The 26,763-nt window shown below is 41.3% G+C and overlaps 1 protein-coding gene, 1 long non-coding RNA gene and 1 pseudogene across 6 annotated transcripts in view; 1 reads left to right on the top strand and 2 right to left on the bottom strand.

Moving 5' to 3' along the window:
- The window catches only part of zdhhc3a (zDHHC palmitoyltransferase 3a), a gene marked incomplete at its 3' end in the record, with an annotated part of 31,961 nt that extends 26,048 nt beyond the window's left edge, over positions 1 to 5,913 (bottom strand). For 2 of the 4 annotated variants that reach the window (XM_083918207.1, XM_083918210.1), the window contains exons 1-2: positions 5,742 to 5,905; positions 171 to 632 (exon numbers count right to left, since the gene is read on the bottom strand). In XM_083918207.1, the coding sequence (XP_083774333.1) occupies positions 171 to 500 (330 nt within the window). In that variant the 5' untranslated portion in view covers positions 501 to 632; positions 5,742 to 5,905. Of the gene's footprint in view, positions 1 to 170; positions 633 to 5,741 lie in introns of all 4 variants that reach the window. The other 2 variants (XM_083918208.1, XM_083918209.1) reach the window with 2 other exon arrangements.
- A 1,401-nt stretch (positions 5,914 to 7,314) lies between these two features.
- Positions 7,315 to 10,149, bottom strand: LOC310950363. The gene is made up of 3 exons (XR_014593288.1): positions 10,081 to 10,149; positions 9,606 to 9,643; positions 7,315 to 7,578 (listed from the first exon to the last, which is right to left on the bottom strand). It is a non-coding gene; the product is annotated as an uncharacterized lncRNA (long non-coding RNA).
- LOC310950031 (putative nuclease HARBI1) lies at positions 8,257 to 9,161 on the top strand (annotated as a pseudogene). The gene has a single exon. The product of its transcript is annotated as a putative nuclease HARBI1 (transcript).
- Positions 10,150 to 26,763: the final 16,614 nt, after the last annotated feature.

Below are 26,763 nucleotides of genomic sequence, written 5' to 3'. Positions count from 1 at the left end.
GCAGTAAACATATCATGTGTATGAGGAATATTAATAGCCCAAATCTTTTTGTGCTCATGTAAACACCATATCCAGAATATAATCATATCCGCCATAAATCTCAAAACAGGATATTCATGTCCATGACAGTCTGTCACCTAATTTTTAATTTGTGTGTATGTGTCACCTACAGGGTCAGTGCACATGGCCCTGAGATGTGAGGCAAGGGCGAGGAATGCCAGAATATTGAACAGGGTCCCGTTCACAATGCTATACGTCAGATTCTTGGAGGGCAGTAGCATTACAAACAGCACCACGAACTCTGCATACAACACCAGCAGCCAGGTGATGATGGCGCACACAATGCCACAGACGTCCCTGATGAACCACATGGCAGAGGCAGAGGAGGAAGTGATGACGTCTTTGGAGATAGGTATGCGCTGCTCGGCCTGTAGGCAGTTGGCCCTGCCCTGCCCACGCCCCTGCTCCGCGTCCCTGCATCTGTGCACCGGGCTCTTCATCCTTCATCTAAGCAAGATGCCTGCTGCTGCCGCTGGATCCACTGTGCCTTCAGGCCTCAGTCTCAGTCACCGCATACTGGACCAGATTGGCAGGGGGGTTGTAGTTTAGAGGCAAGATAAAGGTTTGGTTCTCTGGAGAAGGGTAAAAGCATTTTATCAACAGTTGTGATTAAATATTCACTGCAACAACCAGAGACTCCAGAGTTTCTGCAGTGTCTAACAAGCAACGCCACTGAAACACAGACTCTCAATTACCATAAAGGCCTATACATTTATTTAAAACAGATGTTACATTTACAATCAAATTACAGAGAGCAACAAAACCTCACATCTGAGAAGCAAGAACCTGTCAGTCTTTGACTTTTTCCTTAAATTTGCAATCACAAATTTACAAAATGCACAACTTGGTGCCAAGTAAAATCTTTTTTTGGAACGTGTTGCAGGCATCAAATTCAAAATGAGTGAATATTTGCAAAAAAATAGATAGATACCTTTATTTATCCGCGAGGGGAAATTAGGTCATCGTAGCAGCGGTACAAAACAATCAGAAATACAAAATATAAAATACAAAATATAAACTACAATAAGAGTACAGTATCGGAGATTTAAAACACTATATTACAATATACAATGTGGATTTTAAGGTGCAAGAGAGAGAAAGGTGTATTTTTAATTACAGTGGTAGGATTTAAGTAATAAGTTGCTTAAATTATGTGAGTGTGTTTCCTGAGCGTTGCTGTGAAGCGTTGAAGAGTCTGATGGCAGCAGGTAGGAATGATTTCCTGTGCTGTTCTTTAAGGCAGCGAGGTTTAATGAATCTGTTGCTGAAGCTGCTCTTAAGCTTGTCGAGGGTTTCGTGGAGGGGATGAGAGACAGCAGCTTGGGCTGGATGGTGTTAAAGTTTCTGGAGAAGTCGAAGAAGATGACGCGGACAGCAGTGTCTATCCAGTGTCTATCAGATTTAGAGATGCTGATCCTCATCGCAGCCATTTCACACTCAGCTGCGAACCGATCCAGTGAGTGCTGAAGGTCACTGACCGACGATGCCATCAGGACCAGGTACAGAGATTGGATGGCCCACAGAAGTGACCCCCTCACCCCATACTCCCGCAGCACCTCCCACAGTATCTCCAGAGGGACCCGGTCATATGCCTTCTCCAGATCCACATAGCACATGTAGACTGGATGGGCATACTCCCAGGCCCCCTCCAGGATCCTTGCGAGAGTGAAGAGCTGGTCCGTTGTTCCATGTCCAGGACGGAATCCGCATTGTTACTCTTCAATCTGAGGTTCGACTATAGGACGAACCCTCCTTACCAGCACCTTGGAGTAGACTTTAGGGAGGCTGAGTAGTGTGATACCCCTGTAATTGGCACACGCCCTCTGGTCCCCCTTTTTAAATAGGGGAACCACCACCCCGGTCTGCCACTCACTTGGCACTGTCCCAGACTTCCACGCAATGTTGAAGAGACGTGTCAACCCAAGACAGCCCCTCCAAACCCAAAGCTTTCAGCATTTCTGGACGAATCTCATCAATCCCTGGGGCTTTGCCACTGTGGAGTTGTTTGACTACCTCAGTGACTTCTGCCGGAGATATTGACAATGATTTCCCATCAGCTGACACAGCAGAGGCTGCAGCCCATCTGGCCCGTCCGTACCTTGGAACTACCTCCGGAGTCTTCTGGGATATCATATCCCGGAAAGCCTCCTTCAGTCGAACAGCTTCCCAGACCACCGGTGTCCACCACGGTGTGGGCACCTAAGACCTTGAGGCCACAGCTCACCGCTGCAGCTTCAGCAATTGAAGAATTGAACATTGCCCACTCCGGTTCAATGCCCCCAACCTCCACAGGGATGCCAGAAAAACTCCGCCGGTGTGAGGTGTGAGTTGAAGATATCTCGGACAGGGGTCTCCTCCAGATGTTCCCAGTTCCCGCACTACTCTTTTGGGCTTACCTGGTCTGTCCAGAATCTTCCCCATCCACTGACCCAACTCATCACCAGATGGTGATCAGTTGACAGCTCTGCTCCTTTCTTCGCTCAAGTGTCCAAAACATACGGCCTCAGATCAGATGATACGATCACAAAATCGATCATCGACCTTTGGCCTAGGGTGCTCTGGTACCACGTACACTTATGAGCATCCTTATGTTTGAAGATGTTGTTAGTTATAGACAATCCATGACTAGCACAGAAGTCTAATCGGATTTAGATCAGGGAGGCCGTTCCTCCCAATCACGCCTCTCCAGGTGTCTCCATCATTGCCCACGTGGGTGTTGAAGTCTCCCAGCAGAACTATGGAGTCCCCTACTGGAGCCCCATGCAGGACTCCATTCACGGTCTCCAAGAAGGCCGAATACTCTGAACTGCTGTTCGGTCCATGTGCACAAACAACAGTCAGAGTTTTCCCCCCTACCACCCGCAGGTGTAAGGAGGCAACCCTCAAAGCCGGGGGTTTGTGAGTATCCCTCACTCGCCCGGCGCCTCACACCCTGGGCAACTCCAGAGAAGAATAGGGTTCAACCCCTATCCAGGAGTACAGTTCCAGAACCCAGACTGTGTGTGGAGGTAAGATCTAACCCCACCAGATCTAACTGATAGCGCTCCACCTCCCTTACAAGCTCAGGCTCCTTCCCCGACAGAGAGGTGACATTCCACGTCCCCAGAGCCAGCCTCTGCTGCCCGTGTCTGGTCCGTCGAGGCCCCTCACCTTCACTGCCACCCGTGCAGCAGCGCACCCGACCCCAGTGGTTCCTCCTGCAAGTGGTGGGCCCACAGGACGGAGAGGAGGGAGGCGTCACGTCACTTTTTCGGGCTGTGCCCGGCCAGGCTCCATGGCAAACCCGGCCACCAGGCGCTCGCCGGCGAGCCCTCTGTCTGGGCCTGGCTCCAGACGGGGGCCCCGGGCTTCCTCCAAGCAGCGTCTCTCTGTCACTTCCTCGTTTGTCCATAGAGTTTTTGTGAACCATTCTTAGTCCGGCCCCTCGCATGAGACCACCCTGCCATGGGAGACCCTACCAGGAGCACTAGGCTCCAGACAACACGTTTCACCTCTCATCCAAGAGGCTTCATCAGTTCATGTACGCAACTGACCAGGCTGGGACTGGACCAGGGTTGTCACAATACTAGAATTTCAAAGTCGATACCGATACCCAGGAAAATACTCGATACCACAACATTTTAAAAAGTTGTCAGGACTTAGTGAAATGAAAAAAGAAAACACATAACTGTAGGGTTTAAATATGACAAATATCTTCAAACTCTCTTGTTTGTTTCATTATGTTGTAGAGCTCAAAGTTTTCTGTGGACATTAAATGACTTAATGAAGGAGGTTAAACCTTGGATTCAGTTGGTGAATCAGTTGTTGTTAGTCAGGTTTCTCCACAGTGTAAAAGGGGGTCTGCTCCATGCTAATGTCTTCAGCTACAGTCCTGTTTATCTACTGTTTCTGCTGACTTGGCTCCATATTATCTCTGCTGATTAAATAGAGTTGGTAAAGCAGCTGTCACAGTTTCTCTCTTTTTGACTTTTCACACACATTATTGTGTCCTCCTGTTAAATTAACGTCTCTGAACGTTAGACGGAAAGGACTGATGTTAGCTGCTTAGCTCTTCCGTTAACATTACTGTTTATTATTTGATGCTAGACACTAGCGGCTTGTTTATATCCTTAGACTATCCCTGGTTGTTAGCCTCGTATGCTAAATACTTCAACGCAACACTTTTCCTTTGTTTATTTTCTACTAAAACTGGCCTTGAAGGTCCTCCAGCAGCAGCTCTAGCTGTGTTCAATCAGCTCATTGTTGTTGATGTGATGAACCAGTGTTCATGTGCTCAGAGAGACGAGCTGGAGCTTCTGTCTTGTTTTGTCTACAGCAATGCTTATTGATGTTAACGCTTCAACTGGACGAGGCAGAGGCTGCACTGTTGATGGCAAGTTAGTATCTGATCTGACACTAATTTTGAGTATCAATTATTTTCCGAGTATCGATTTTTTGAACAACCCTAGCAAGGTCACACGTCTTACACCAACCACAGCCTGAGAGCCACTGTAATACAGAAACAGTCTGATGCGGGACCCGAGGTGAGGGAGATCATGGCAGTGAGTGGGCATAGGTGAGAGGCTTCATCTAAACAAACACAAAGTATGATTCAATTTTGATTCATAGATAATGTGTTGCAGAACATTAAATACATATCTAAACAAAAACTTACTGGAGACCATCTATGGAGAGCTGGAAACAATGGAGCAAGGCGCTGTCTGATCAGCTGTTAACTCATTAGAAAAACACATCATGCCAAAAAAGCTGTCAACAGACTCTTATTTTAGTAGATTCACAATAAATGGAAACATACAGATAAATGTAAATGATACATAGAGGTAATATGCAGACACAGCTAGCTTGTGTGTAGTGAATGTTTATGTGTTGCCTGGCAACAGCCTTGTCCCCCATCCAGTTGCTTAACTATTTGTGTTGGCAGAGCCAAATAAATGATTAAATAAATAAACAAATCATAATCCCTTGTCACTTATTACTGTTAACTAATAAAACACGCTTGTAGAACTTTTGTATAAAAGCAACCGAAAAACACTAGTGCTGATATTCGCACAACAGCACTCCTTCTCCTGTTATATTGTTAAATTATCGATTGCAGCCCCATGAAAGAAGAAAAGGGAAAAAAAAATTGTGAATTACACCATTAGGACATACAGAATCTCATGACAAGTAGCAGAGGTTAGGGCTGGTCAGTTGTATTGGCCTGTCAAAGCTTTTTTGTCACAGCAGAGGTCAAACAGTGAGCAGCACAGTGCTGCAGGCCTGTGCAGTTTAACTCAGTCCCACAGAACCCAGAGCTGGATGAGAGATCACTGTGACCCAGTCTGTGCTCATCATTACCTGGCGCATACAACCACAAAACATGAACAGCGGTTTAGCCCTCCAAGACCATATCCTCATATAAATTATTTTTATATGATTGCCTTTTCTAGCAAAAGATGTGGATCATTGGTTTCCAGCTCACCCTGTTCCTGTGTGTGAAATCGTTTCTACTAGCTCGGTGGTGGTAATATAGCTGCTAATAGGAATGTCAAAATTCCTAATGCTCTCCTGGTAGGTTATATAGGCCTTGGTAGGGTAATGAAACCTGACTTCTTTTCAGAGCAACCGACATACTTTAGCTAACGTCGGTTCATCTAACGTTAGCTGCTTAGCTGAGGTTTTAACTGTGACCATTTACTAACCTGTTTGCATATTTCCGACAGTGTCCTTCCCTTCAGCTGTAAAGCGGTAGACGTTCGGAAACGTCTGTCCACCTTCACTTCAGATGAATTATCATTATATCCCGCTGTATCTCACCTGAAAGACGAGCATCCTTCGATGGGTTTCGAGCTTCCCTCTACACCGGGTGCTCCCGCCCCTTTAGCTACAGCTACTGCTACGGCTACTGTACTGTTCTTCTTCTTCTGGATTTGATTGGCGGCTGGCATCCAGCTTATAGGTGCATTGCCGCCACCTACCGGACTGGAGTGTGGAACATTAGATGACAGAAAAAAAGAAAAGAAAAAAAAAAACCTTAAACCCTATCCATTAAGCCTGTTTCCCTCAAGTATTTACACACATACCTCCTAATGCTTTCTGATCTTTGCAACATGTTCTCTACCGTAAATCTCACCTTTTCCCTTTGCAGTGCTGATTTTAGATCTCTCCTCTCTCTCTCATATCCCTTGCATTCCATGAGAACATGCTGCACAGTTTCAGGATGATCACACAGTTTACATTTACCAGTAGGATGTTTACCACTTCTGTCTAGCGTGCTGTTAAGCCCTGTGTGTCCTAATCTGAGGCGGGTAATGACCGCCTCCTCCTTCCTGCTCCCGCCCACCACTCCGCCTTTTCCCACCAGTTTTTGTATACCGTAAAAGTGTCTTCCTGTCTTATTTATGTCCCAATATTCCTGCCAAACCCTTTGCATTTGGGTTTTAATGACTGTCTTTCCTTCTGCTTTCCCTAGTGGGATATTGTTTACTGTTTGTAATCTGAGTGCTTGTTTTGCCAGTATATCTGCATCCTCATTGCCCTCAACCCCTGCATGAGCAGGAACCCACAGAAAAACTGACAGTCCTCCCCCTGTTTTGAAGGTCATATAGCATTTGATGGATCTCCATGATTAGATCTTGCCTACATGACTTCATGGTCCTAATACTACTGAGGGCTGCCCAGCCATCTGATGCAATGAGTGCATTGGCCCTGTTGTCTCCCCCTAACCATCTCAGTGCGTGTTAGGCTAGCTGGTTTTGACCCAAAAGCAGACCAGGGCACAGTATTTCAAACGTGATCTGACAGGATTATCCTGGTCGGATTGGATTAAATCTAGATCTGAAAACTGTGTATTTCAACACAGATCAGGAGAATCCTGATCCTGAAGATCAGGGTTTCAGCTCTGGTAATCCAATCCTCCCCTGAATCCAGATAAAAGGCTGATTTGGGTATTTCAAAAGTTAAGTCAGATATCTGGATCAACTTGATACCAAAATTTCAGGATCATTTGAATCCCACCTCAGAGGTGGATTTGACTTTGACAAACTCTCAGCGCATACTTCTCCTAGATATTGTTACTCAAGATGTTTGTTACACTTAAGTGTTAGTGTTGTACTTCTAACAAGTAATTTAAGTAATATCAAAAAATGTAAAGCATAGTAAAATTTTTGACCACACTGTAAAACTGCTGTAAATAAAATTACAATTATTTCTCAAATTCTAGTTCACCAAACATTGTAACTTGCATGTACCAAAACAGAGAAAGACAAAGGAATGCAGGGTCCAAACAAAGTTTTATTCCAACAAAAAAATAATGTGACCACTAAGGACCATGCTATTTCAAATGTCAAGCTGTTTCTCGAACAGCTTGATTGTTAATTCTGTCTCTTTTTGCTGAAGCAGCGTCAGCTTAATTTGCCGTTTGGCCAGTTCAGTCTGTTTGACTGCCCTTTCGGTCTCCATTTTGAGGAGCCTCTCATAGGCTTCCTCATCCCCGGCATGCCTCTTCTGTCGCCGTCGCTCTGGCGCTGGCCCCCGTGCCTGATGTGGTAGATAGATAAGTTTATTGGTCACATGCAAAGCTAAAACCAAGGTTTAAAAACAGTGTAGTGAAATGCAAAAAAAACAAGCTCTCACCAATGGTGGACCGGGTGGAGCAATGCTGGCACTTGATGGTGTTGATGGCACAGGTGTGAGCAGCACATAGTCAGCTGAAAGGTTGAGTGGCTCGTCAGACTCCCCCACACTGGCTGGCAAAATCCCATGGAGGGCATGGGAACTCTCCCCTCCAAGTATATCGAGGACAGTATCTGAGAATTCTCCAGCTTTACGAAATAAAGAACATTTGTATTGCACATTCATATAAGACATGTAGCTCATAGTGCTTCACAAAAGTGACATGAAATTAGTACTTGTACCATTAATGTAACATAATATGGGAATTTAGAAGACAAACAGTTAAGTCTTACCTTTGAAGGGCTTGTTCCCTGTTTGGGGGTTTTTCGCCTCCGCCTGGTCCTTGGTGGCCTTTTGCTTCAAGTTTTTCCACCGAAGCTTGACCTGCTCCACGACCGTAGTTGGCCACTACCAGTGGCATTTATTTGGGCTGTGATAGCAGCCCAAATCTCGCCTTTGGTCTTTGCAGACACTGGTCTGGCCAGGGGTGCTGAAAGTGCCAAACAAAACACTATAATGTGACCTCACCCCATCCAGCAACGCATGCGTTTCAGCAGCTGTAAAGTTCAATCCCTTACTCTTTTGGGCCTCCATGGTGTCTGGAGGTTGATCAACCAGTCACTCTTTTATACCTTGCGGTTTTATGCATGTGGTTCCTTCTTTGAGGTAATTGGGGATGGACTGGCAGTGACAAAGTCAGCAGTCGGCCATGTGGTGCATTCAGTGTCATCTGCCCTCAGCAATCTTCTGGGTCAATTTGTGAAATGGCCTGAAAATGAAGACGACATGGCAAGGACCAAGAGGAAGTTTTTCTCATTGGGGGGATGCCCAATTGTATTGGTGTTATTGATTGTACTCACGTGCATATTCAGGCACCTCATGCCAGGGAATGAGAGTATGTCAACAGAAAAGGCCCGCACAGCATTAACGTGCAGCTTGTGGGGAACGCTGACCTCATTGTCACCAACTGTGTCGTAAGATGGCCTGGGTCTGTACACGATGCCCGTATTTTGAGGTCAAGCCACCTCTTTCAAAGGTTCCAGCAGGCCGCCCCAAATGGCATCCTCCTCGGTGACAGCGGTTACCCCCTTCTACCCTGGCTGATGACCCCTTTTGCTACTGTCACCAATGACTCTCAGCAGAGGTACAACAGTGTCCATGCCACAACAAGAGGGACAATTGAGCGCCTGAATGGCGTGATAAAACGCAGATTTGCCTGCCTGAACTATCTCCGTGTGGAGCCACAGAAGGCCTGTCACGTCATCTGTGCCTGCATTGTGCTCCACAACATTGCACAAACGAGGAGAGTGCCACTTGGGGCTCCCATTGATGGACCTCCTCCCTTCGCAGAAGTCCCCAATCCGCTGCCTCCACCACCGCAGCAGCCTGATGGTCCTGCTGGAAGAGCTGTGAGAAATGCCATGGTTAATCTTTATTTTTCCACTTGAATGATTAAAGAAAAATGTGCACATTTTTTCTGTGTCAGTGTTAATGTCATGCTGCACATTTCAGCACTTTCCAAGCATTTTCAAGGTATATTTTCATGCTTCTGATTAATTGAAGACAAAGTTGCTTCAAGCTTAAAAATGCACCTTTAAAATATTTGGATATAGCTTGAATGTGATTTTAAAACATGTAGCAATGTATTTCAGTTAGTGTTTTACACACTGATTATTTTACTTCATCAAATCAGATCCTTTTATAAATTATCATAATTATGTTGGAGGAATTAGGATGAAGAAATGTTTCTAATTGTGTCACTGACCAATACCATGAAAGTAATGCCATTACAAATTTAAGCAGTTTCAAGCACTTTATTCAAACTCCAATTACTTGAAAGTCTTAAATGTATCAATACAATTAAAGCATTTTCAAGGATTTCCAGCACTCACCCTGTTGTAGCTGAGTGGTCCATGGCTGTGAGTGGACTCTGAAGGTAGAAGGTGTATGAGTATCTTAATCCACAATCCCAAATTGTGTTTATGTAGCCTACACAAAAACATGATATCATCACCAGCATTAGGCTACTGTAGCATTCTGAACCTTCTGAACAAACCTTGTAGTTAATACTCAAACTGTGTTGCGTTGTGTTTTCTAAGCACTGAGCAGGTCTGTACACAATGCAGCCTGCTTATACTGTAAATCTGCCGTGACGCTAATGATAGCCGCTAATGATAGCCCGCTAGCTGCTTAACACACAAGTCAATGGAGCCGCGTTAGCTCCGGTTAGCACGGCCGCGTCTCAATTAGAGATCGCCACGGCCTGCTTTTAATAAGGTGACAATTCAAATAGTTGGCTTGCATGATGTGTTGGTTGCCGTTCGTATGGTATTAAAACCGCTACACAATAGACGACGGTTAACTTACACTTTTGACGTGAAAGTCGGCTCTCCGCTACTCCTTTCATGAAGTAGTCCACCATGTTTCAGATCCCGGAGGCGGAGACTTGAGATTGGGAAATCCGTATCCGGCCAGGTAGGGATCACGGTGATCCACCCTGCCTGTGTTTTGAAATACTCAGATAAAGTCAGCAGGATCACCGTGATCCATGACTGAGAAAAGGAGGATTTCATTATCCGGATTATTCTGATCCAGATTACAAATTTTGAAATACTGGGCCCTGGTGAGAAGCAGATTCAATGAACAGGTTTATATAACAAAGGGTGAACCTCTTTCAGGCAGTGGACAGAAACAAAAAAATCAAAACTGAATGAGTGAATCCAATACAGGCAGAGTGAATCCAAAAAAAGGCAGAGTGAATCCAAAACAGGCAGAGTAAACCGAACAACAACAGAGAAAATACAAGACAGGCAGTGTGGCACACAATCTTGCAAAACAATCTGACAAAGGACACTGAGAGGGTTGAACTTAAATAGGGAGACAGAGACCAATCATTGGGCAGGAGAAAACAAGGTAACAAGCAAACTAATTGGCAGGACAGGTGTGGACAATAAGTGGTGGAAAAAACAGGGGGAGTGGCGTCACAGCCACAAACACAAAAGCACATGGTCTGCAAACAAAGGCATGGCCAACAGCACACAAACAGACCAGCAGAGTGCACCGGACCCAAAACCCTGACACCTAAAATGGGAAGAAGTAAGGGACTGTCTTGCTGTGCACTCAAACCAGGAAGTAGGGAAAGGATATGTTCATTTTACAATGGAATGCAAGGAGTCTGTTGGCAAATGGTCAAGATTTTAAAAAGTTTATAGATAGTAGGAGTATAAAACCAGAAATAATATGTGTTCAAGATACATGGTTAAAACCTAGATTTGATTTTGTTTTATCTGACTATACTGTCATCAGACAAGACAGAGAACAAGGAAATGGTGGGGGATGTGCTACCTTTGTACGGGAGGGTGTTCCCTATAGGGTGTTGGGTACAGGGAAGGAACAAGAATATGTGGTAGTGGAAGTATGGTCAGATAAAAAGAAAATAGTAGTGATTAATTAGTCGTGATTCTGGACAGTCTCTCGTTCTCCTCTTTAGTCGTTGTTTTTGTCTCCCTCTGTCGGTGTTCTTCTGTATGTGCTTTCTTTCTGGTGTTGAGTTTGTTTTCCTGGCAGGTGATCCTTGTTTGCATTGATCACCTGCCACTCTGTATATAATCCGGTACTGAGCCTCATTCAGTGCCGGATCATACCTTCTACCTACCCTGATGTCTCCCTGTGTACCTGTTCCTCTTGTGTCCATTCTCCGTGTGAGTTGGTATCTAGTTCTCTGTGTTTTTCCTTTGTGTTAGTGCACCTTTTGTAAATTAGTTTTATTAAATTTGTTAATACCGTCTCCTGAGTTCCGTGTCTGCATTTGGGTCCCCTCCTCCGTGTATCCTCCGTCGTCAATCATGACAATAACCCTTGTAAACAGCTAGCATTAAATGAACTGGAGGATATAGAAGGTCAGGATAGAGATAATGTTGTATGGTGTGGAAATTTTAATGCCCATAATTCACTGTGGGGAGGGGAAAAGACAGACAACAATGGGCAGGTAATTGAAGAATTAATGAATGAAAGGAACTTAGTTTGTTTGAATGATGGTAGAAGGACTAGGATTGATATTAGAACTGGTAAAGAGTCTGTACTAGACCTCACAATTCTGTCCAGTAGAATGGCTCCAAAATGCAAATGGGGTGTGCACGGAGAAGGCACTATTGGAAGTGATCACTCCCCAATTATATGTAAACTGGATGTTGATGTAAGGTTGAGCTCAGAAGAGCTGTATATCTGTACAGATGACATGTATAGCCGCATGTCATCATTCCGTCGCTGGCTGTCTGGATGGTGCCCGGTAAATAATGTGGGCTTCGTAGATAATTGGCAGTCTTTGTGGGGAAAACCTGGTCTTATTAGGAGAGATGGTATTCATCCTACTTTGGAGGGTGCCGCTCTCATATCTAAGAACCTGGACGCAGTTGTTAGCGGTCTAAAACCATGACAACCCAGTGTTGGGATCAGGAAGCAGAGTCGCAGTTTAAAACACCTCTCTGCGCTGCCCTTATTGCAGGTGCCCAGGAAGCAGAGTGGCAGTCTTACACACCTCTCTGCGCTCCCTGTGGAGCATTTTCCAGCTCAGTTTAGTATACAAACACTGTCTGCCCCACGATCATTTAAATTAAACAGATCAAAAATGAACAGAAGAGGAGCTATAAAGAAAAACTTGATACAAATCAACACAAAATCTGCGACAATGCAACAATATCAGAAAATAAAATGTGGACTTTTAAACATCAGATCTCTGTCATCTAAAGCTGTATTAGTAAACAATCTGATATCAGATAACCATATTGATTTACTCTGTCTGACCGAAACATGGCTGTGTCCCGAAGAATATGTTAGCCTAAAAGAATCCACTCCTCCCAGTCATATTAATACTCATATTCCTCAAGGCAGTGGTCGAGGAGGAGGTGTTGCAGCTATTTATGACTCAGGCCTATTAATAAACCCTAAACCTAAACTAAATTATAATTCATTGCAAAGTCTTGTTCTTAGTCTTTCACATTCAACCTGGAAAACTGTGCAGCCAATTATATTTGTTATAGTGTACCGTGCTCCTGGTCCGTACTCTGAATTTCTGTCTGAATTCTTAGAGTTTCTGTCAAATTAAGTCCTTAAATCTGACAAAGTAATCATTGTAAGTGATTTTAATATTCATGTGGACAGCGATAATAATAGTCTCAGTATCGCGTTTATCTCTCTATTAGATTCGATTGGTTTTAGTCAGAGTGTACATAAACCTACTCACTGTTTTAATCACACCCTCAACCTTGTTTTGGTTTATGGTGTGGAAATTAATGACTTAATGGTCTGATAAAATAGGATTCTGTGGAAAGAATATTATTTAATAACTTTTGAATTCATATTACAGGACTACTCACCTCTGGGTAAAAGTGTCTACACTAGATGTTTATCTGATAGTGCTATAACTAAATTTAAGGAAGCAATTCCATCTGCATTTACTTTAATGCCTTATCCTAATATTCAAGAATCCTGCACTAACGTTAGTTTCTCTGAAATTGATCACCTTGTTGAAAGTGTTGCAGGCTCTCTAAGAACAACACTCGACTCTGTTGCTCCTTTAAAAAAGAAGATAATAAAACAGAGGAAGTTAGCTCCGTGGTATAAATCACAAACCCGTGAATTAAAACAAATATCGCGAAAGTTGGAAAGTAAATGGCGCTCCACTAAACTGGAGGAATCTCACTTAGTTTGGCAAGAAAGTCTTAAAACCTATAGGAAGGACCTCCGTAATGCCAGAGCAGCATATTACTCATCTTTAATAGAGGAGAATAAGAACAATCCTAGATTTCTTTTCAGCACTGTAGCCAGGCTGACAGAGAGCCACAGCTCTATTGAGCCATGTATTCCTATAACCCTCAGTAGTAACGACTTCATGACCTTCTTTAATGACAAAATTATAACTATTAGAGACAAAATCAACTCGCTTGGCACCAATTTTTCATCAAACCAAGAAACCTTACAAACTGTACGACCTGATATATTCTTGGACTGCTTTTCTACAGTCGACCTTAACAAATTATTTCACCTTATATATGCTTGCCTTAGGAAATATTATAAGGAAGCAGGGCACAGGGCGGCTGTGGGCTGGTGGCAGAGTTGGTCGTCCTCTGTTCGAGAGATTGGTGGTTTGATCCCCATCTCCCCCCCACATGTCGAAGTGTCCTTGGGCAAGACACTGAACCCCGAATTGCTCCCCGTGCTGTGCATGGGTGTGTAAATGAGCTGTGAAAGGTTAGATCAAATTAGATGGTATGTAGATGTCCACTGCCATCTGTGTGAATGTCTGTGTGAATGGGTAAATGTGACGGACACTGTGAAGCGCCTTGAGTAGTCAGATGACTAGAAAGGCGGTATATAAGTACAAGTCCATTTACCATTTACCAAGCACTCCATAAATTTTCATTGTTATGCTGATGATACACAATTGTATTTGTCGATCAAACCAGAAGAAACCCATCAGTTAGATAAACTTCAAATGTGCATTAAGGAAATAAAAAGCTGGATGACCTGCAATTTTCTGATGTTAAACTCAGACAAAACTGAAGTTATTGTACTTGGCCCCAAAGGCCTCCGAAACTCAATAGCTAAAGACATTGTTACTCTGGATGATGTTGTGTTGTCCTCCAGCACCACAGTAAGGAATCTGGGTGTTATTTTTTATCAGGATATGTCCTTCGATTCTCACATAAAACTAACAACAAGGACTGCATATTTTCACCTGCGTAATATTGCAAAAATTAGGAACATTGTGTCTCAGAAAGATGCAGAGAAACTTGTCCATGCATTTGTTACTTCTAGGCTGGACTATTGCAACTCCTTATTATCAGGCTGCTCAAATAAGTCTTTTAAGAGTCTCCAGTTGGTCCAAAATGCTGCAGCTCATGTACTAACTAAAACAAATAGAAGAGAACATAATTCTCCTGTATTAGCTTATTTGCACTGGCTACCTGTAAAATCTAGAATAGAATTTAAAATCCTTCTCCTTACGTACAAAGCTCTTATTGGTCAGGCTCTGTCGTATATTAAAGAGCTCATGGTACCACATCACCCAACTAGATCTCTGCGCTCTGAGAATGCAGGGCTACTCGTCGTTCCTAGAGTCTCCAAAAGTAGAAGTGGAGGCAGAGCCTTCAGCTACCAAGCTCCTCTCCTGTGGAACAAACTCCCAAATGTTATTCGGGAGGCAGACACTGTCCCCTTATTTAAGAGTAAACTTAAAACTTTCCTTTTTGATAAAGCTTACAGCCAGGGCTTACGATAAGATTTTATTCTGCTTAATTATGCTGCTATAGGCCTAGTCTGCCGGGGAATAATACTTTTCCTGATACTCTGAGCTTCTCTCCTCTCTGTGTGTACCATTCATGTCTCATCAATGCATGTTACTAATTCAGCTTCTTCCCCGGAGCTGTTTGTGCTTTGTCGTCTCGCAGGTCTCTGCTGATCGTGGTGGTGCCTGCTGCCGTGGTCCTACATGACGCTTCCTGCTGCTATTATCACTGTTACTCATATATACTATCACTTGTTTAATAAACTATAAAATTTGTAGCTGTATCGTAGCTGCTATTGCCACTACTCATCATTGATCATGTTTGCCACCATAATTATTATCATTTTCATATTCTGTCACCTTAGCTGTGCTTGTTTCTACTATTCTGTTGTATTAACTGTCTTAACATATACGTTATATTCACATTACTATAAATATTATTATAGTTACTGTTAGGCTTTGCTTGCATCTCTGGAAGTGTGTCTGTCTGTCTCTCTCTGTCCATCTGTGTGTCTTTTCTCTCTTTCTCTCTCCTTTTCTTCCTCCCCAACCGGTCAAGACCGATGGCCGTCCTCCACAGAGCTGCGTCTGTCTGACGTTCCTGCCTGTTAAAGGGAAGGTTTTCGTTGCCACCGTACTCTACAGAGGAATTGTTGGGTCTATGTAAATCATAAATAAGTCATTGAGTGTGGTCTTTACCTACTCTGTAAAGTGTCCTGAGATAACTTTTGTTATGATTCGACACTATAAATAAAATTGAATTGAATTGAATTAGAAGATAGCCTTGGAATGTGGATTTTCAAAAAAGCAGAATGGAAGAGATTTAAGGAAGAAAGTGATTTGTACATTAGTTCAATCCAAGAAACAAATGATGTTGAAAGAAATGAAAGTCAGTTACGACACAGTATTTATATGGCTGCAATGGCTTCAATACCAAAAAGTTCAGGAAAACTAGTAAAAAAAGTGGTTCCATGGTTGAATGCTAAATGTGAAGAGGCAGTTCGGGAAAGGAACAGAGCATTTAGAAGGTTAAAAAGAACTCATAACTTTCAACATCTGATTGATTATAAACAAGCACAGGCAGTAGTGAGAAGGTCTATAAGGCAAAGAAAAAGAACATACTGGAGAGATTATTGTACCTCAATTGGAAGTCCTATTAAAGATTATTGAGATAACTTTTGTTATGATTCGACACTATAAATAAAATTGAATTGAATTGAATAAATGATGTATGGGGAATGATCAAGAAAATGGAAGGTAATAAAAGAGAATGGAATTATCCAATCCTGTCAGATGGAGAACAGTTGGTGAGAAATGGTGGTGAACACACTGAGTAAGGTACATAGTTCAAGTAATTTATCAGAAGAAGAAAGAAGGGGTAGGGAAGAAACAGGGAGTCTATATACTGAGATTATTCAAAAGAAAGTCAAAATAGAGGATAAATATAATGTTCCATTCACACAGAGAGTTAAGAAATGCTTTGGATAAGTGTAAGAACTCGGCTCCTGGTAAAGATGAAATCTGTTATAGCATGTTAAGACATTTAAGTGAAACTGGAATTCAGAAGGTTTTACATTTATTTAATAAAGTATGGGAAGAAGGAAAGATTCCTGCAGGATGGAAGGAGGCAGTTATTGTTCCAATAAGAAAACCAGGAAAAGCTGCTAGTAATCCAGCTAATTATAGGCCAATAGCTCTAACTTCTCACTTAAAATAAATTAATGGAAAGGTTGGTGAATGGAAGGAAGGGCCTTTTAATCAAAATGCATACGTTAGGAATTGGAGGAAATATGTTTAACTGGGTGATGGACTTTTTAAATAATAGAAGTATTCAGGTGAAAATAGGGAAAGAAACATCAAGAAGGTGCTTGGTCGAAAATGGGACACCACAAGGAAGTGTGATTAGTGCATTACTGTTTAACATCATGATTAATGATATTTTTGCTAACGTTCAGCCAGGTATTGGAAAATCACTATTTGCAGACGATGGTAGCTTATGGAAAAAGGGGGGGAAATGTAGAGTACACCCTGAAGAAGGTACAGGAAGCTCTAACACTAGTGGAGGACTGGGGAAGGAAATGGGCCTTTAGATTCTCTATTGAGAAGACTAAGGTTGTGTTTTTTACTCGAAAGAAAATAGATGAAAGTATAAAACTGGAGCTGTATGGTAGGAATTTGGAGAGGGTTAAAAGTTTTAAATTTATTGGTGTGTTTTTTGATACAGGACTTACATGGAGGGATCATGTATCAAAATTAGAAGATAAAGGTAAAAAAGTAATGTATTTAATGAGATGTCTTGCTGGAACAGTATGGGGAGCAGATATAACTTCTTTGAAACAAATGTATGTATATTTAATCAGAGCAAGAATTGAATATGGGTGTTTGGTGGTGTGGTGGTAAGCACTGTCGCCTCACAGCGAGAGGGTTCCTGGTTTGATCCCGGCTGGGGCCCTTCTGTGTGGAGTTTGCATGTTCTCCCTGCGTCTACGTAGGTTTTCTCCGTGTTCTCCGGTTTCCTCCCACAGTCCAAAGACGTGCAGGTGTTCGGTTTCCTGTGATAGTCTGGCGTCCTGTCCAGGGTGGACCATGCCTCACGCCCAATGTCAGCTGGGATCGGCTCCAGCCCCCCCCCCGCGACCCCGACAGGAACAAGCGGTTGAAGATGGATGGATGTTTGGTTTATGGATCTGCAGCCTAATCAGTTTTAGCTGGATTAGATAAAGTCCAAGCTCTGGCACTTAGAATATGTACAGGAGCGGTGCGATCCTCTCCACTATGCTCTTTGCAGGTAGAAACAGGAGAAATGCCACTATGTCTAAGAAGAAAGCAGCTTCAGGCTAACTATTGGGTCAGCTTGATGGGTCAAACGGATGACCACCCAGTTAAAAAATCAATACAGGAAAGCTGGGAGAGAGAGGTGGCAAGACTCCCAAGTTTTAGATGGACTGGGAAGGCAGTTGCACAGGAAATGTCAATATATGATAAGAACTTTTGTACAGGAGTACTGTGGCCATTAGTTCCTTTATGGGAACAGGAGGTACCAAAGATCAATTTAGAGGTACTTGAGATTAAATCAGATAATCCTGAATCAAATTTGGTGCATCACTTCCGGTGTCATATAATAGAACAATATCAAGTTTACTTATTAATTTTCACTGATGGTTCAAAGGATCCAGAAACAGGCATTACAGGAGCAGCTTTCGTTGTGCAGGGATGGAATGCCCAAGCTTTTAAGAGCACCTCAAAGCGTGTTCACAGTGGAATTATATGCAATCCTGATGGCAGTGCAATGGACAGAGCAGATCCAGAACCATAAAGTTTTGATATGTAGTGACTCTGTGTCAGCTAGCAATAGTGTTGGGAAAGGATCGTCAAAGAGTCGTCAAGACCTTGAATATGACATTCTTCTGGCAATAAGAGATGTGAAAAGGAGAGGGGTAGAAATATCAATTCTATGGGTCCCAGCTCATGACGGTATTGCAACAAATGAAAAGGTTGATAAGTTGGCCAAGGAAGCTGCTCTAAAGGAAACTGTAGATGTCAACATAAATCTATCAAAGGCAGAGGGTAAAAGTATAGTGTGGCAGGAAACCATTTTAAAATGGCAGCAGCTCTGGGAGCAAGAAAACAAAGGAAGGCACCTATTCGCATTATCTAGTAGGGTACTGACTTAGTTAACATCTGCAAAAGAGGGGGGTTTAGATGTAAGGAAGAGGTTATTATTTCTAGAATGAGAATTGGTCACACAAATCAGAACAGCACTTTGTTTATTCTAGGAAAACACCAGAATGGCTTGTGTTCCTGTCTGGAACTTGAGACAGTAAAACCTGTTTTTATGTCTTGCAGAAAATATGACCGCCAAAGACAAGACCTTAGAGAATTGCGGAAAATACAGTGACACTGGGCTGTATAGTAGAGTATAGAGCACTAAGGTGCTAGTACCATAGGTGGCAGCAATGCAACTTTTGGATGCCAGCTGCCGTAAAACCGCAAAGAAGAAGAAGAAGAAACCCGCTGCAGCTGTACATGTATGGCTGTGTAATGTTAGGGCGCTCTCTGATTTTCCCGGTGATATGACGGGTTTCAGAGTGAGATATTGAAGCCGACACCGACACACACATGTGAGGCAGACAGCTAGTGCACCTCCTTCAGTGCAGCAGCTTCGTCAGCCTCCGGTGCAGCTGACGCCCCAGGTGGGATGGATGGTCATGGCCATGGAGACTCAGCTGGACGAAAACATGAACTGTGCATTGTAAGTTTAATTTTCTAATGTTTGTCAGCTTCCACATGAACCAGCATAAGTGTTTCAGTCATAAGAACCGAGGTGTGGTTAGTCCTCTTGCTGTAAAGCAGCCAAAACACACCAGCTAATAAGCTGTATTGTTAGCCTGCATTAGCAGTTAGCATCGGATTTTATCAAACCTAGCGTCAAATTCTGTAACAAATTCAGTTCGCTAATGTTAAAACCCTGAAGTGTAGTTACAGAGCATTAGTTTGAGATTATGTTTGCACAGCTAATGTATTTATAATTCATGGTTGTAACAGTCTGTTATTGCCTGGGTCCAGACAGCCCACAGTCAGTTAAACGGAGATATCAGGCAAGTAACGTTAACAACAATGTTGGTGTGTTAACGACAGTTTCTAAGTTTAATGGAGAGACTGTCAGTAACGTTAATGTAGGGACAGATGTACCTTCAGTTACAGAGCTACAGTGTTGTAGATTCAGAACAAAAACATGTGCATTTACTCTGCTATTTAGCATGAACTGTTGACTGTACATGTTCTCTAGTTAACATGTATCCACTCCACTGACATGACGTGTGTAAAATAACACCACTGAGTATGATGCAGTCAGACACAACTCTACTAGTCCCTCTGACCTCAATGATAATATTATATGATAATCTTAATGACATAATGTGATGAACTCATCTCAGTAAAGCTGGACTTATAAACACCTCAAATACGATTCGACTGCAGACAATAAAGTTAAATCATCTCTAAAACAGTTTTAACAAACACATTATAAACGTCATGCATATTGAATTCATTGCAGGGCCCTTGTGTTTGACTACATTATCTATTTATTGTCAGTGTTTAATGCAACAGTTTTATTCAGAGTGGTAGTTATCCCCTAATCTACAAAATACAAAAAAAAGTTTCTACATACTAGATTTCATTTGTATACTATATTTTCTTTACTTCTGTATTTCTTCACAAATGATCACATTGTAAACCGTATAATCTGCTTTTTCTCCAGGCTTCTCTTGGCAGTCCTGCTTTTAAACCATGATGGCAGCTGAGAGGTTGATGGACCAGTGATGGTGACGTCTGATCGCCCTATCAAGGAGATACTGAATCACTGAATGTGATCTAAAAGCATGTGTTTGCTTCCTCAGCCTTCACATCAGCCCTAACAGAGTCACAGAGAGAGGACGACATCACATCATCATCTCATCAAAGACAGCTATACCAGAGAGCCGTGCTGCCTTCCCTTTCCACATCCTGCCAAAACATCCCCGGGGACAGCTGGACAGCCTGTCTCTCACACAACATTTGCAGTTTAACACAGGACATCAGTGTGAAAGTTTACTGCTTAAGATTATTATTCGTCAAGAAAAAGTCAGATCAAAGTCTACAATTCATATGAATGAAAAAAGGTTTTCTAAACATTGCAAGATGTTCGTTTTTACCTTTGTCACCAGACCCGGAGTGGCTAATCGGGAGGACCGGGACAATTCCCAGTGGGCCGGTCTGAGTTTTGGGCCGCGAGGGCCGGTGTTCAATTATTATTTTTATTTATTTTGTGCCGGTGTTCAGTCATGGCACTGAGTGGAGTGGGTATCACGTGTATGCTGTTACCGCTGTCGCTGGTCATATCAGGGAGCTGGCGGTCTGTTAGATCATGCCAATGAAACTGGGACGCGGACGCAGGTTAAGGGCACGCCCACCAACAAGACGCAGACGCAGCTTGATGTAACGTACGTGTCGTGCACTAGTCCGCACACTTCAGTGGTGTTTGCCTAGCTCCAACCACAGATGTACAAGGAAAATAATAAACCAAAATGGAAAATAAAAAGAGCAAGGGTGGCGCAGAAAAAGCGAGGATTAAAAAGAGAAAAGCCCTGGAGACAGATGCAGCCAAATGGGCAAAAATCGGCAACTCTCCTCTCACACTCGGTGACAGCACCTGGCAGCGCGCAAATTCTCGGTGACAGCGTCTTATAACGATCATATAATAGTATAATATAATTTTATATATAATATCACGGCCAAAAGCTCTGTGCGCCTCCGGATGGCCGTAGCACGAGGAGCTCTCGTAGGGATTGGGCTTCCCGGGGTTTGTTTACCGGCGTTGCTGTGTGGAACCGGTCTTCCGCGTTCCACACAAGACCGGATTTTTTTTTATTACTGGAAAAAAATAATACAAAATAACTCGGTGTTGGCCTCAACCACTGGTAATACCGCATACCGCGGCAACCCTGAATGTTACTAATAATTGGCATAATAATTTCTTATAGCCTGTCTAACCTAACGTTACATAATTTAAATAATATTATGATGCAACGCCACATAACTGGCCACAAACTTTAGGGGATTTGTAGCCCTTCAGATACAAGATGCATCACCAAGCACCAGCCATCAGCCCACAGGTCCAGAGTGTGCAGGTAGGATTGCTCATTAAGTGAATATTGAGGTGGTTCAGGATCATCTGGTAAGGATGAACCCTGGGCGCCTCCCTAGGGAGGTGTTCCAGGCACGTCCGGCTGGGAGGAGGCCTCTGGGAAGACCCAGGACCAGGTGGAGAGATTAGATCTCCACACTGGCCTGGGAACACCTCAGGATCCCCCAGTTAGAGCTGGTTTATGTGGCCCGGGAAAGGGAAGTTTGGGGTCCCCTGCTAAAGCTGCTGCCCCTGAGACCTGATCCAGGATAAGCGGATGAAGATGAGATGAGATAATGAAGAGTATGGTGTAGACCTAGCCTGGTCCTACCAGACTCGTACTTCATTTCATTTGCACAGAGAGTCTGGACCTACTCAATTGATAAACTTTAACTAACTTGGCAGGCAGGTGTCTGTTGAAATTTAAAACTATTGGATCTGCCCAGTGCCACTCTGGATCTGCCATAACCAATCGCTAACGTTTGGCCGGGAATCTCGTTGCGCGCAGGCTGTAAACAAACACTGCATGAAGATGTAAACGAGAGCTGATTGGACCCAGATTGCAATTGATGATGATAGAGGATTCAGCACTACAATAATGAAACTGACTTGAATTTTTGACTTGAAAAAGGGGAGATTTGTGACGAGATTTATGAACATTTTTATGATTTAGAGGCAGAGGCAGAGCCAGGAGCCAGTGGTGAGGAAGAAACAGGTGAGCTAGTGTGTGAACAAGCAAGCATCAGTTCCAATAAAACCACTTTCTTTGCCCCACTGATAGTAGTGGCCCGTTATACTTTTGATCATTAGTAATAGTAAGAATTACAGTAGGAATTACAAGGCTTTAGAGAACAGTGCGCTATTGTTTGCTTAACATGTAAAGTTATAATTACATTATTTTAATATAATAGGTCGTGATCTAAAGTGGGCCGGTCTAAGGTATGAAACTCCAGGGCTGAAAATGAGTACCACTCCGGCCCTGTTTGTCACTATTGACGTTTGCATATTTTAACTAAGTTGAGAAAATTGTTTGCATATATCTCATGATTGTCTGTATATTTTGATCAATTAAAACATTTTTCTTATAATAAAATAGTTAATTTAGGATTGTACAATATAATGAGTGCTCTCTAGTTTTAAATGAATCCATCTGTTTTTTTTTTTTTACTTTTGACCATTTGGCACATCCACATTCACATTTTTAAAAGATCCAGTCTTGTGTTTTAAGTTTTGCTGGTGCAGTTAACTCTTATTTTACATTTGTATTGCAGAATGTTTCTTATTGTTTTAACTGTAGTTCCTGAATATAAAAATACATGAATTGTTTGCATATTTTGGGATGTTGGTAAATAGTTTAACTTCTGTATGCAGGCCTAACATTAATGCAGTAACTGATCTTAACTGCATGAAATGTTTTGATACAGTATGACACTTTGAGTATTTTTGTAGATTGTCACCTAAACGGAACATTTCATAATCTAAAGTCCTTCTCCTTCTGGAAACTGTCTCCTGATGATGGAACTAGTGAAGGTAAGAGCTTTCTAATGTGCCTGCCACAGGCCGAGCAGACGACCTGCATCTTAGCTGTGTTATAATACTGCCTGGTTATATGGACACAATATCTACAGTTAATAATGATAGAAACATTTCAAAGGTAGAAATAGGTAATGATGATCTCATACTTAAAAAATAGTACGGAAAATAACCCAGATTCAGTTTTAAAAGGGTCTTTAATTTACTGTTTTATTAATAGGATACCCTTTTTTAATGTGACTATTCATCTATTTAGTTGTATTTGCAAGCTCAAAGAGATAAGTCAACCTTACATATAAAACATCCGGTATGTTGTTTCAAACCAATGAGTTATGGGTTTTAAAAGCTGCTGAACACTCAGCATCAGTGTTTGTTAGATTACTTGGTTTAAAAACAAAGTAATAACTAAGTAAAAAAATAATAAATGACTTCTGTCTCAGTCAGACTCTCTCTGTGTGTCTGCTCACTCTCCTGGTTCGTTACAGCCCCATAAAAGTAGTGTGAAGTTCTATAATGAAAGTCACGTTTGAGAGAAGCAGGGTTGTACAGAAGGAAGAACTGTTCACATCTAGATGAGGTAAGACGTGCACTCCTTACAGAGCTGCGTGGACCAGGGCAGCTACTCGGCTATCTGCTGTGAGCAAGGGTTGCGTTTAACGCGCAGATAGTGTTTTTGCTGAAGTACTTCCCCCATAGTCCGATATACTCATCCTGATGTCAAGGTTGGTTGACAACATATCATCTGTCACGCCGTACAGATGCCCTGCATCAAAAATAATTCTTAATAATAGCAAAAGTATCTTCGGAAATACTCATGCTTTGAAAATAGGCTCTTTTCTGGAGTTTCCATCTCTCCTTCCTGTTAAACCACAAACAGTCCGTCTGTCCAATCAGGAGGGTCCATCCTCTGATTAGAGAGAGTTAATGTTGTTGTGTTTAAGGATTTTATGAAGTGCTTTCCAATTTGTTGAAGTGCTTTACAATTTGGTGTTTTGTTTTCTTATTTTGCGTTTTGTTTTCTCATTTGGCGTTTTGTTTTATGATTTGGCGTTTTGTTTTATGATTTGCTGTTGCGTTTTTCTATTTGCTGTTGTGATTTGCACTTCAGGGCCACCGTACCGGACCCTTAGATATAAAAACATGAGGACATTTTATTAAATGAACCTGTCATCGTTGATTAATAATTTTCATTAAAAGTATGACTGACTAAAAGTAACAATTTCAAACTTGCGTACCCCCCTGTGAATTTAGAAGTAATGGTTTGGTCCTCTTCTCTACCTAGCGCGAAACCGTTTTTATGAGCGCGAGAGACAGAAGGAGATAAGAGAATGCGGACAGGACTTTTTATCATGGCTTTGTATTGAAAAGTATTGAAACGAGGCGCAGGTGAGGTGAGTCAAGAGTTTTTTCCTCATGGCTCAGGACAAGTTAAGCTACTGTGAATAAAAACGGAACACTTCCTATATGTGCAGTGCAGCTTCACATTAAAAGCGCGTAACTGTTAAAAGTGACGTAGCAGGACGTAGCGTTCACACACAGCCCTGTTCATTTACAGTAAATATTCATAATAACTGTATTGTTTAGTTAACACTAAATATTCATACTAACTGTATTGTTTAGTTAACACTAAATATTCACACTAACTGTATTGTTTAGTTAACACTAAATATTCATACTAACTGTATTGTTTAGTTTACACTAAATATTCATACTAACTGTATTGTTTAGTTTACACTAGAATAGAATAGCCTTTATTGTCATTGCATTTGCATACAACGAAATTCGAGTGCTACTCCCCCTTGGTACATTTTTAGCAAAAATAATATATAATAAAACAATAAGCAAAGTATAATATAAGCAATAAACACACAATATAGTATAAACAATATAATAATGTGAACGGTATAAACAGGTGGGAACAGTATAAACAGATGGGAACAGTATAAACAGATGGGTGGAGAACAGAACTATACTAAAATAAAATATGTATATTTAGGGTGGAACATGTTATTATTGCACAAGAGTTTTAAAGTGGCTTTTTTAGGTTTAAAGTGACTTTGACACTAAATATTCATACTAACTGTATTGTTGAGTTCACGAAATATTCATCCTAATTGTATTGTTTACTTTACACTAAATATTCATACTAACTGTATTGTTTAGTTCACACTAAATATTCACACTAACTGTATTGTTTACTTTTCACTAAATATTCACACTAACTGTATTGTTTACTTTACACTAAATATTCATACTAACTGTATTGTTTACTTTACACTAAATATTCACACTAACTGTATTGTTTAGTTCACACTAAATATTCACACTAACTGTATTTTTTAGTTCACACTAAATATTCACACTAACTGTATTGTTTAGTTTACACTAAATTTTCATACTAACTGTTTAGTTTACACTAAATATTCACACAAACTATTGTTTAGTTCACACTAAATGTATTGTTGAGTTTACACTAAATACTCACACAAACTATTGTTTAGTTCACACTAAATATTCACACTAAATGTATTGTTGAGTTTACACTAAATATTCACTCTAACTGTATTGTTTACTCTACACTAAATATTCATACTAACTGTTGAGTTCACACTAAATATTCATACTAACTGTATTTTTTAGTTTACACTAAATATTCATACTAACTGTATTGTTTAGTTTACACTAAATATTCATACTAACTGTTTAGTTTACACTAAATATTCATACTAACTATTGTTTAGTTTACACTAAATATTCACACAAACTATTTAGTTCCCACTAAATATTCACTCTAACTGTATTGTTTACACTAAATATTCATACTAACTGTATTGTTTAGTTCACACTAAATATTCATACGAACTGTTGAGTTCACACTAAATATTCACACTAACTGTATTGTTTAGTTTACACTAAATATTCATACTAACTGTATTGTTTAGTTCACACTAAATATTCACACTAACTGTATTGTTTAGTTTACACTAAATATTCATACTAACTGTATTGTTTAGTTTACACTAAATATTCATACGAACTGTTGAGTTCACACTAAATATTCACACTAACTGTATTGTTGAGTTCACACTAAATATTCATACTAACTGTATTGTTTAGTTCACACTAAATATTTACACTAACTGTATTGTTTAGTTTACACTAAATATTCATACTAACTGTTTAGTTTACGCTAAATATTCATACTAACTGTATTGTTTATTTTACACTAAATATTTATACTAACTGTATTGTTCAGTTCACACTAAATATTCACACTAACTGTATTGTTTAGTTTACACTAAATATTCATACTAACTGTATTGTTTAGTTTACACTAAATATTCATACGAACTGTATTGTTGAGTTCACACTAAATATTTATACTAACTGTATTGTTTACTTTTCACTAAATATTCATACTAACTGTTTAGTTTAAACTAAATATTCATACGAACTGCATTGTTGAGTTTACACAGAACAGATTTTTAAAAATTAATTCATGCTGACTTGGCCATACTGTTCAGCATTTTAATCAAAACAGAATTGACTGGAGACTCGTTTTGATTCA

Source organism: Echiichthys vipera, assembly GCF_963691815.1.
Source record: "Echiichthys vipera genome assembly, chromosome: 8".
In the NCBI taxonomy this organism is placed as follows: Eukaryota; Metazoa; Chordata; class Actinopteri; order Perciformes; family Trachinidae; genus Echiichthys; species Echiichthys vipera.
Note: the sequence above shows the minus strand (reverse complement) of the source record. Positions and strands in the feature narration are given on the sequence as shown.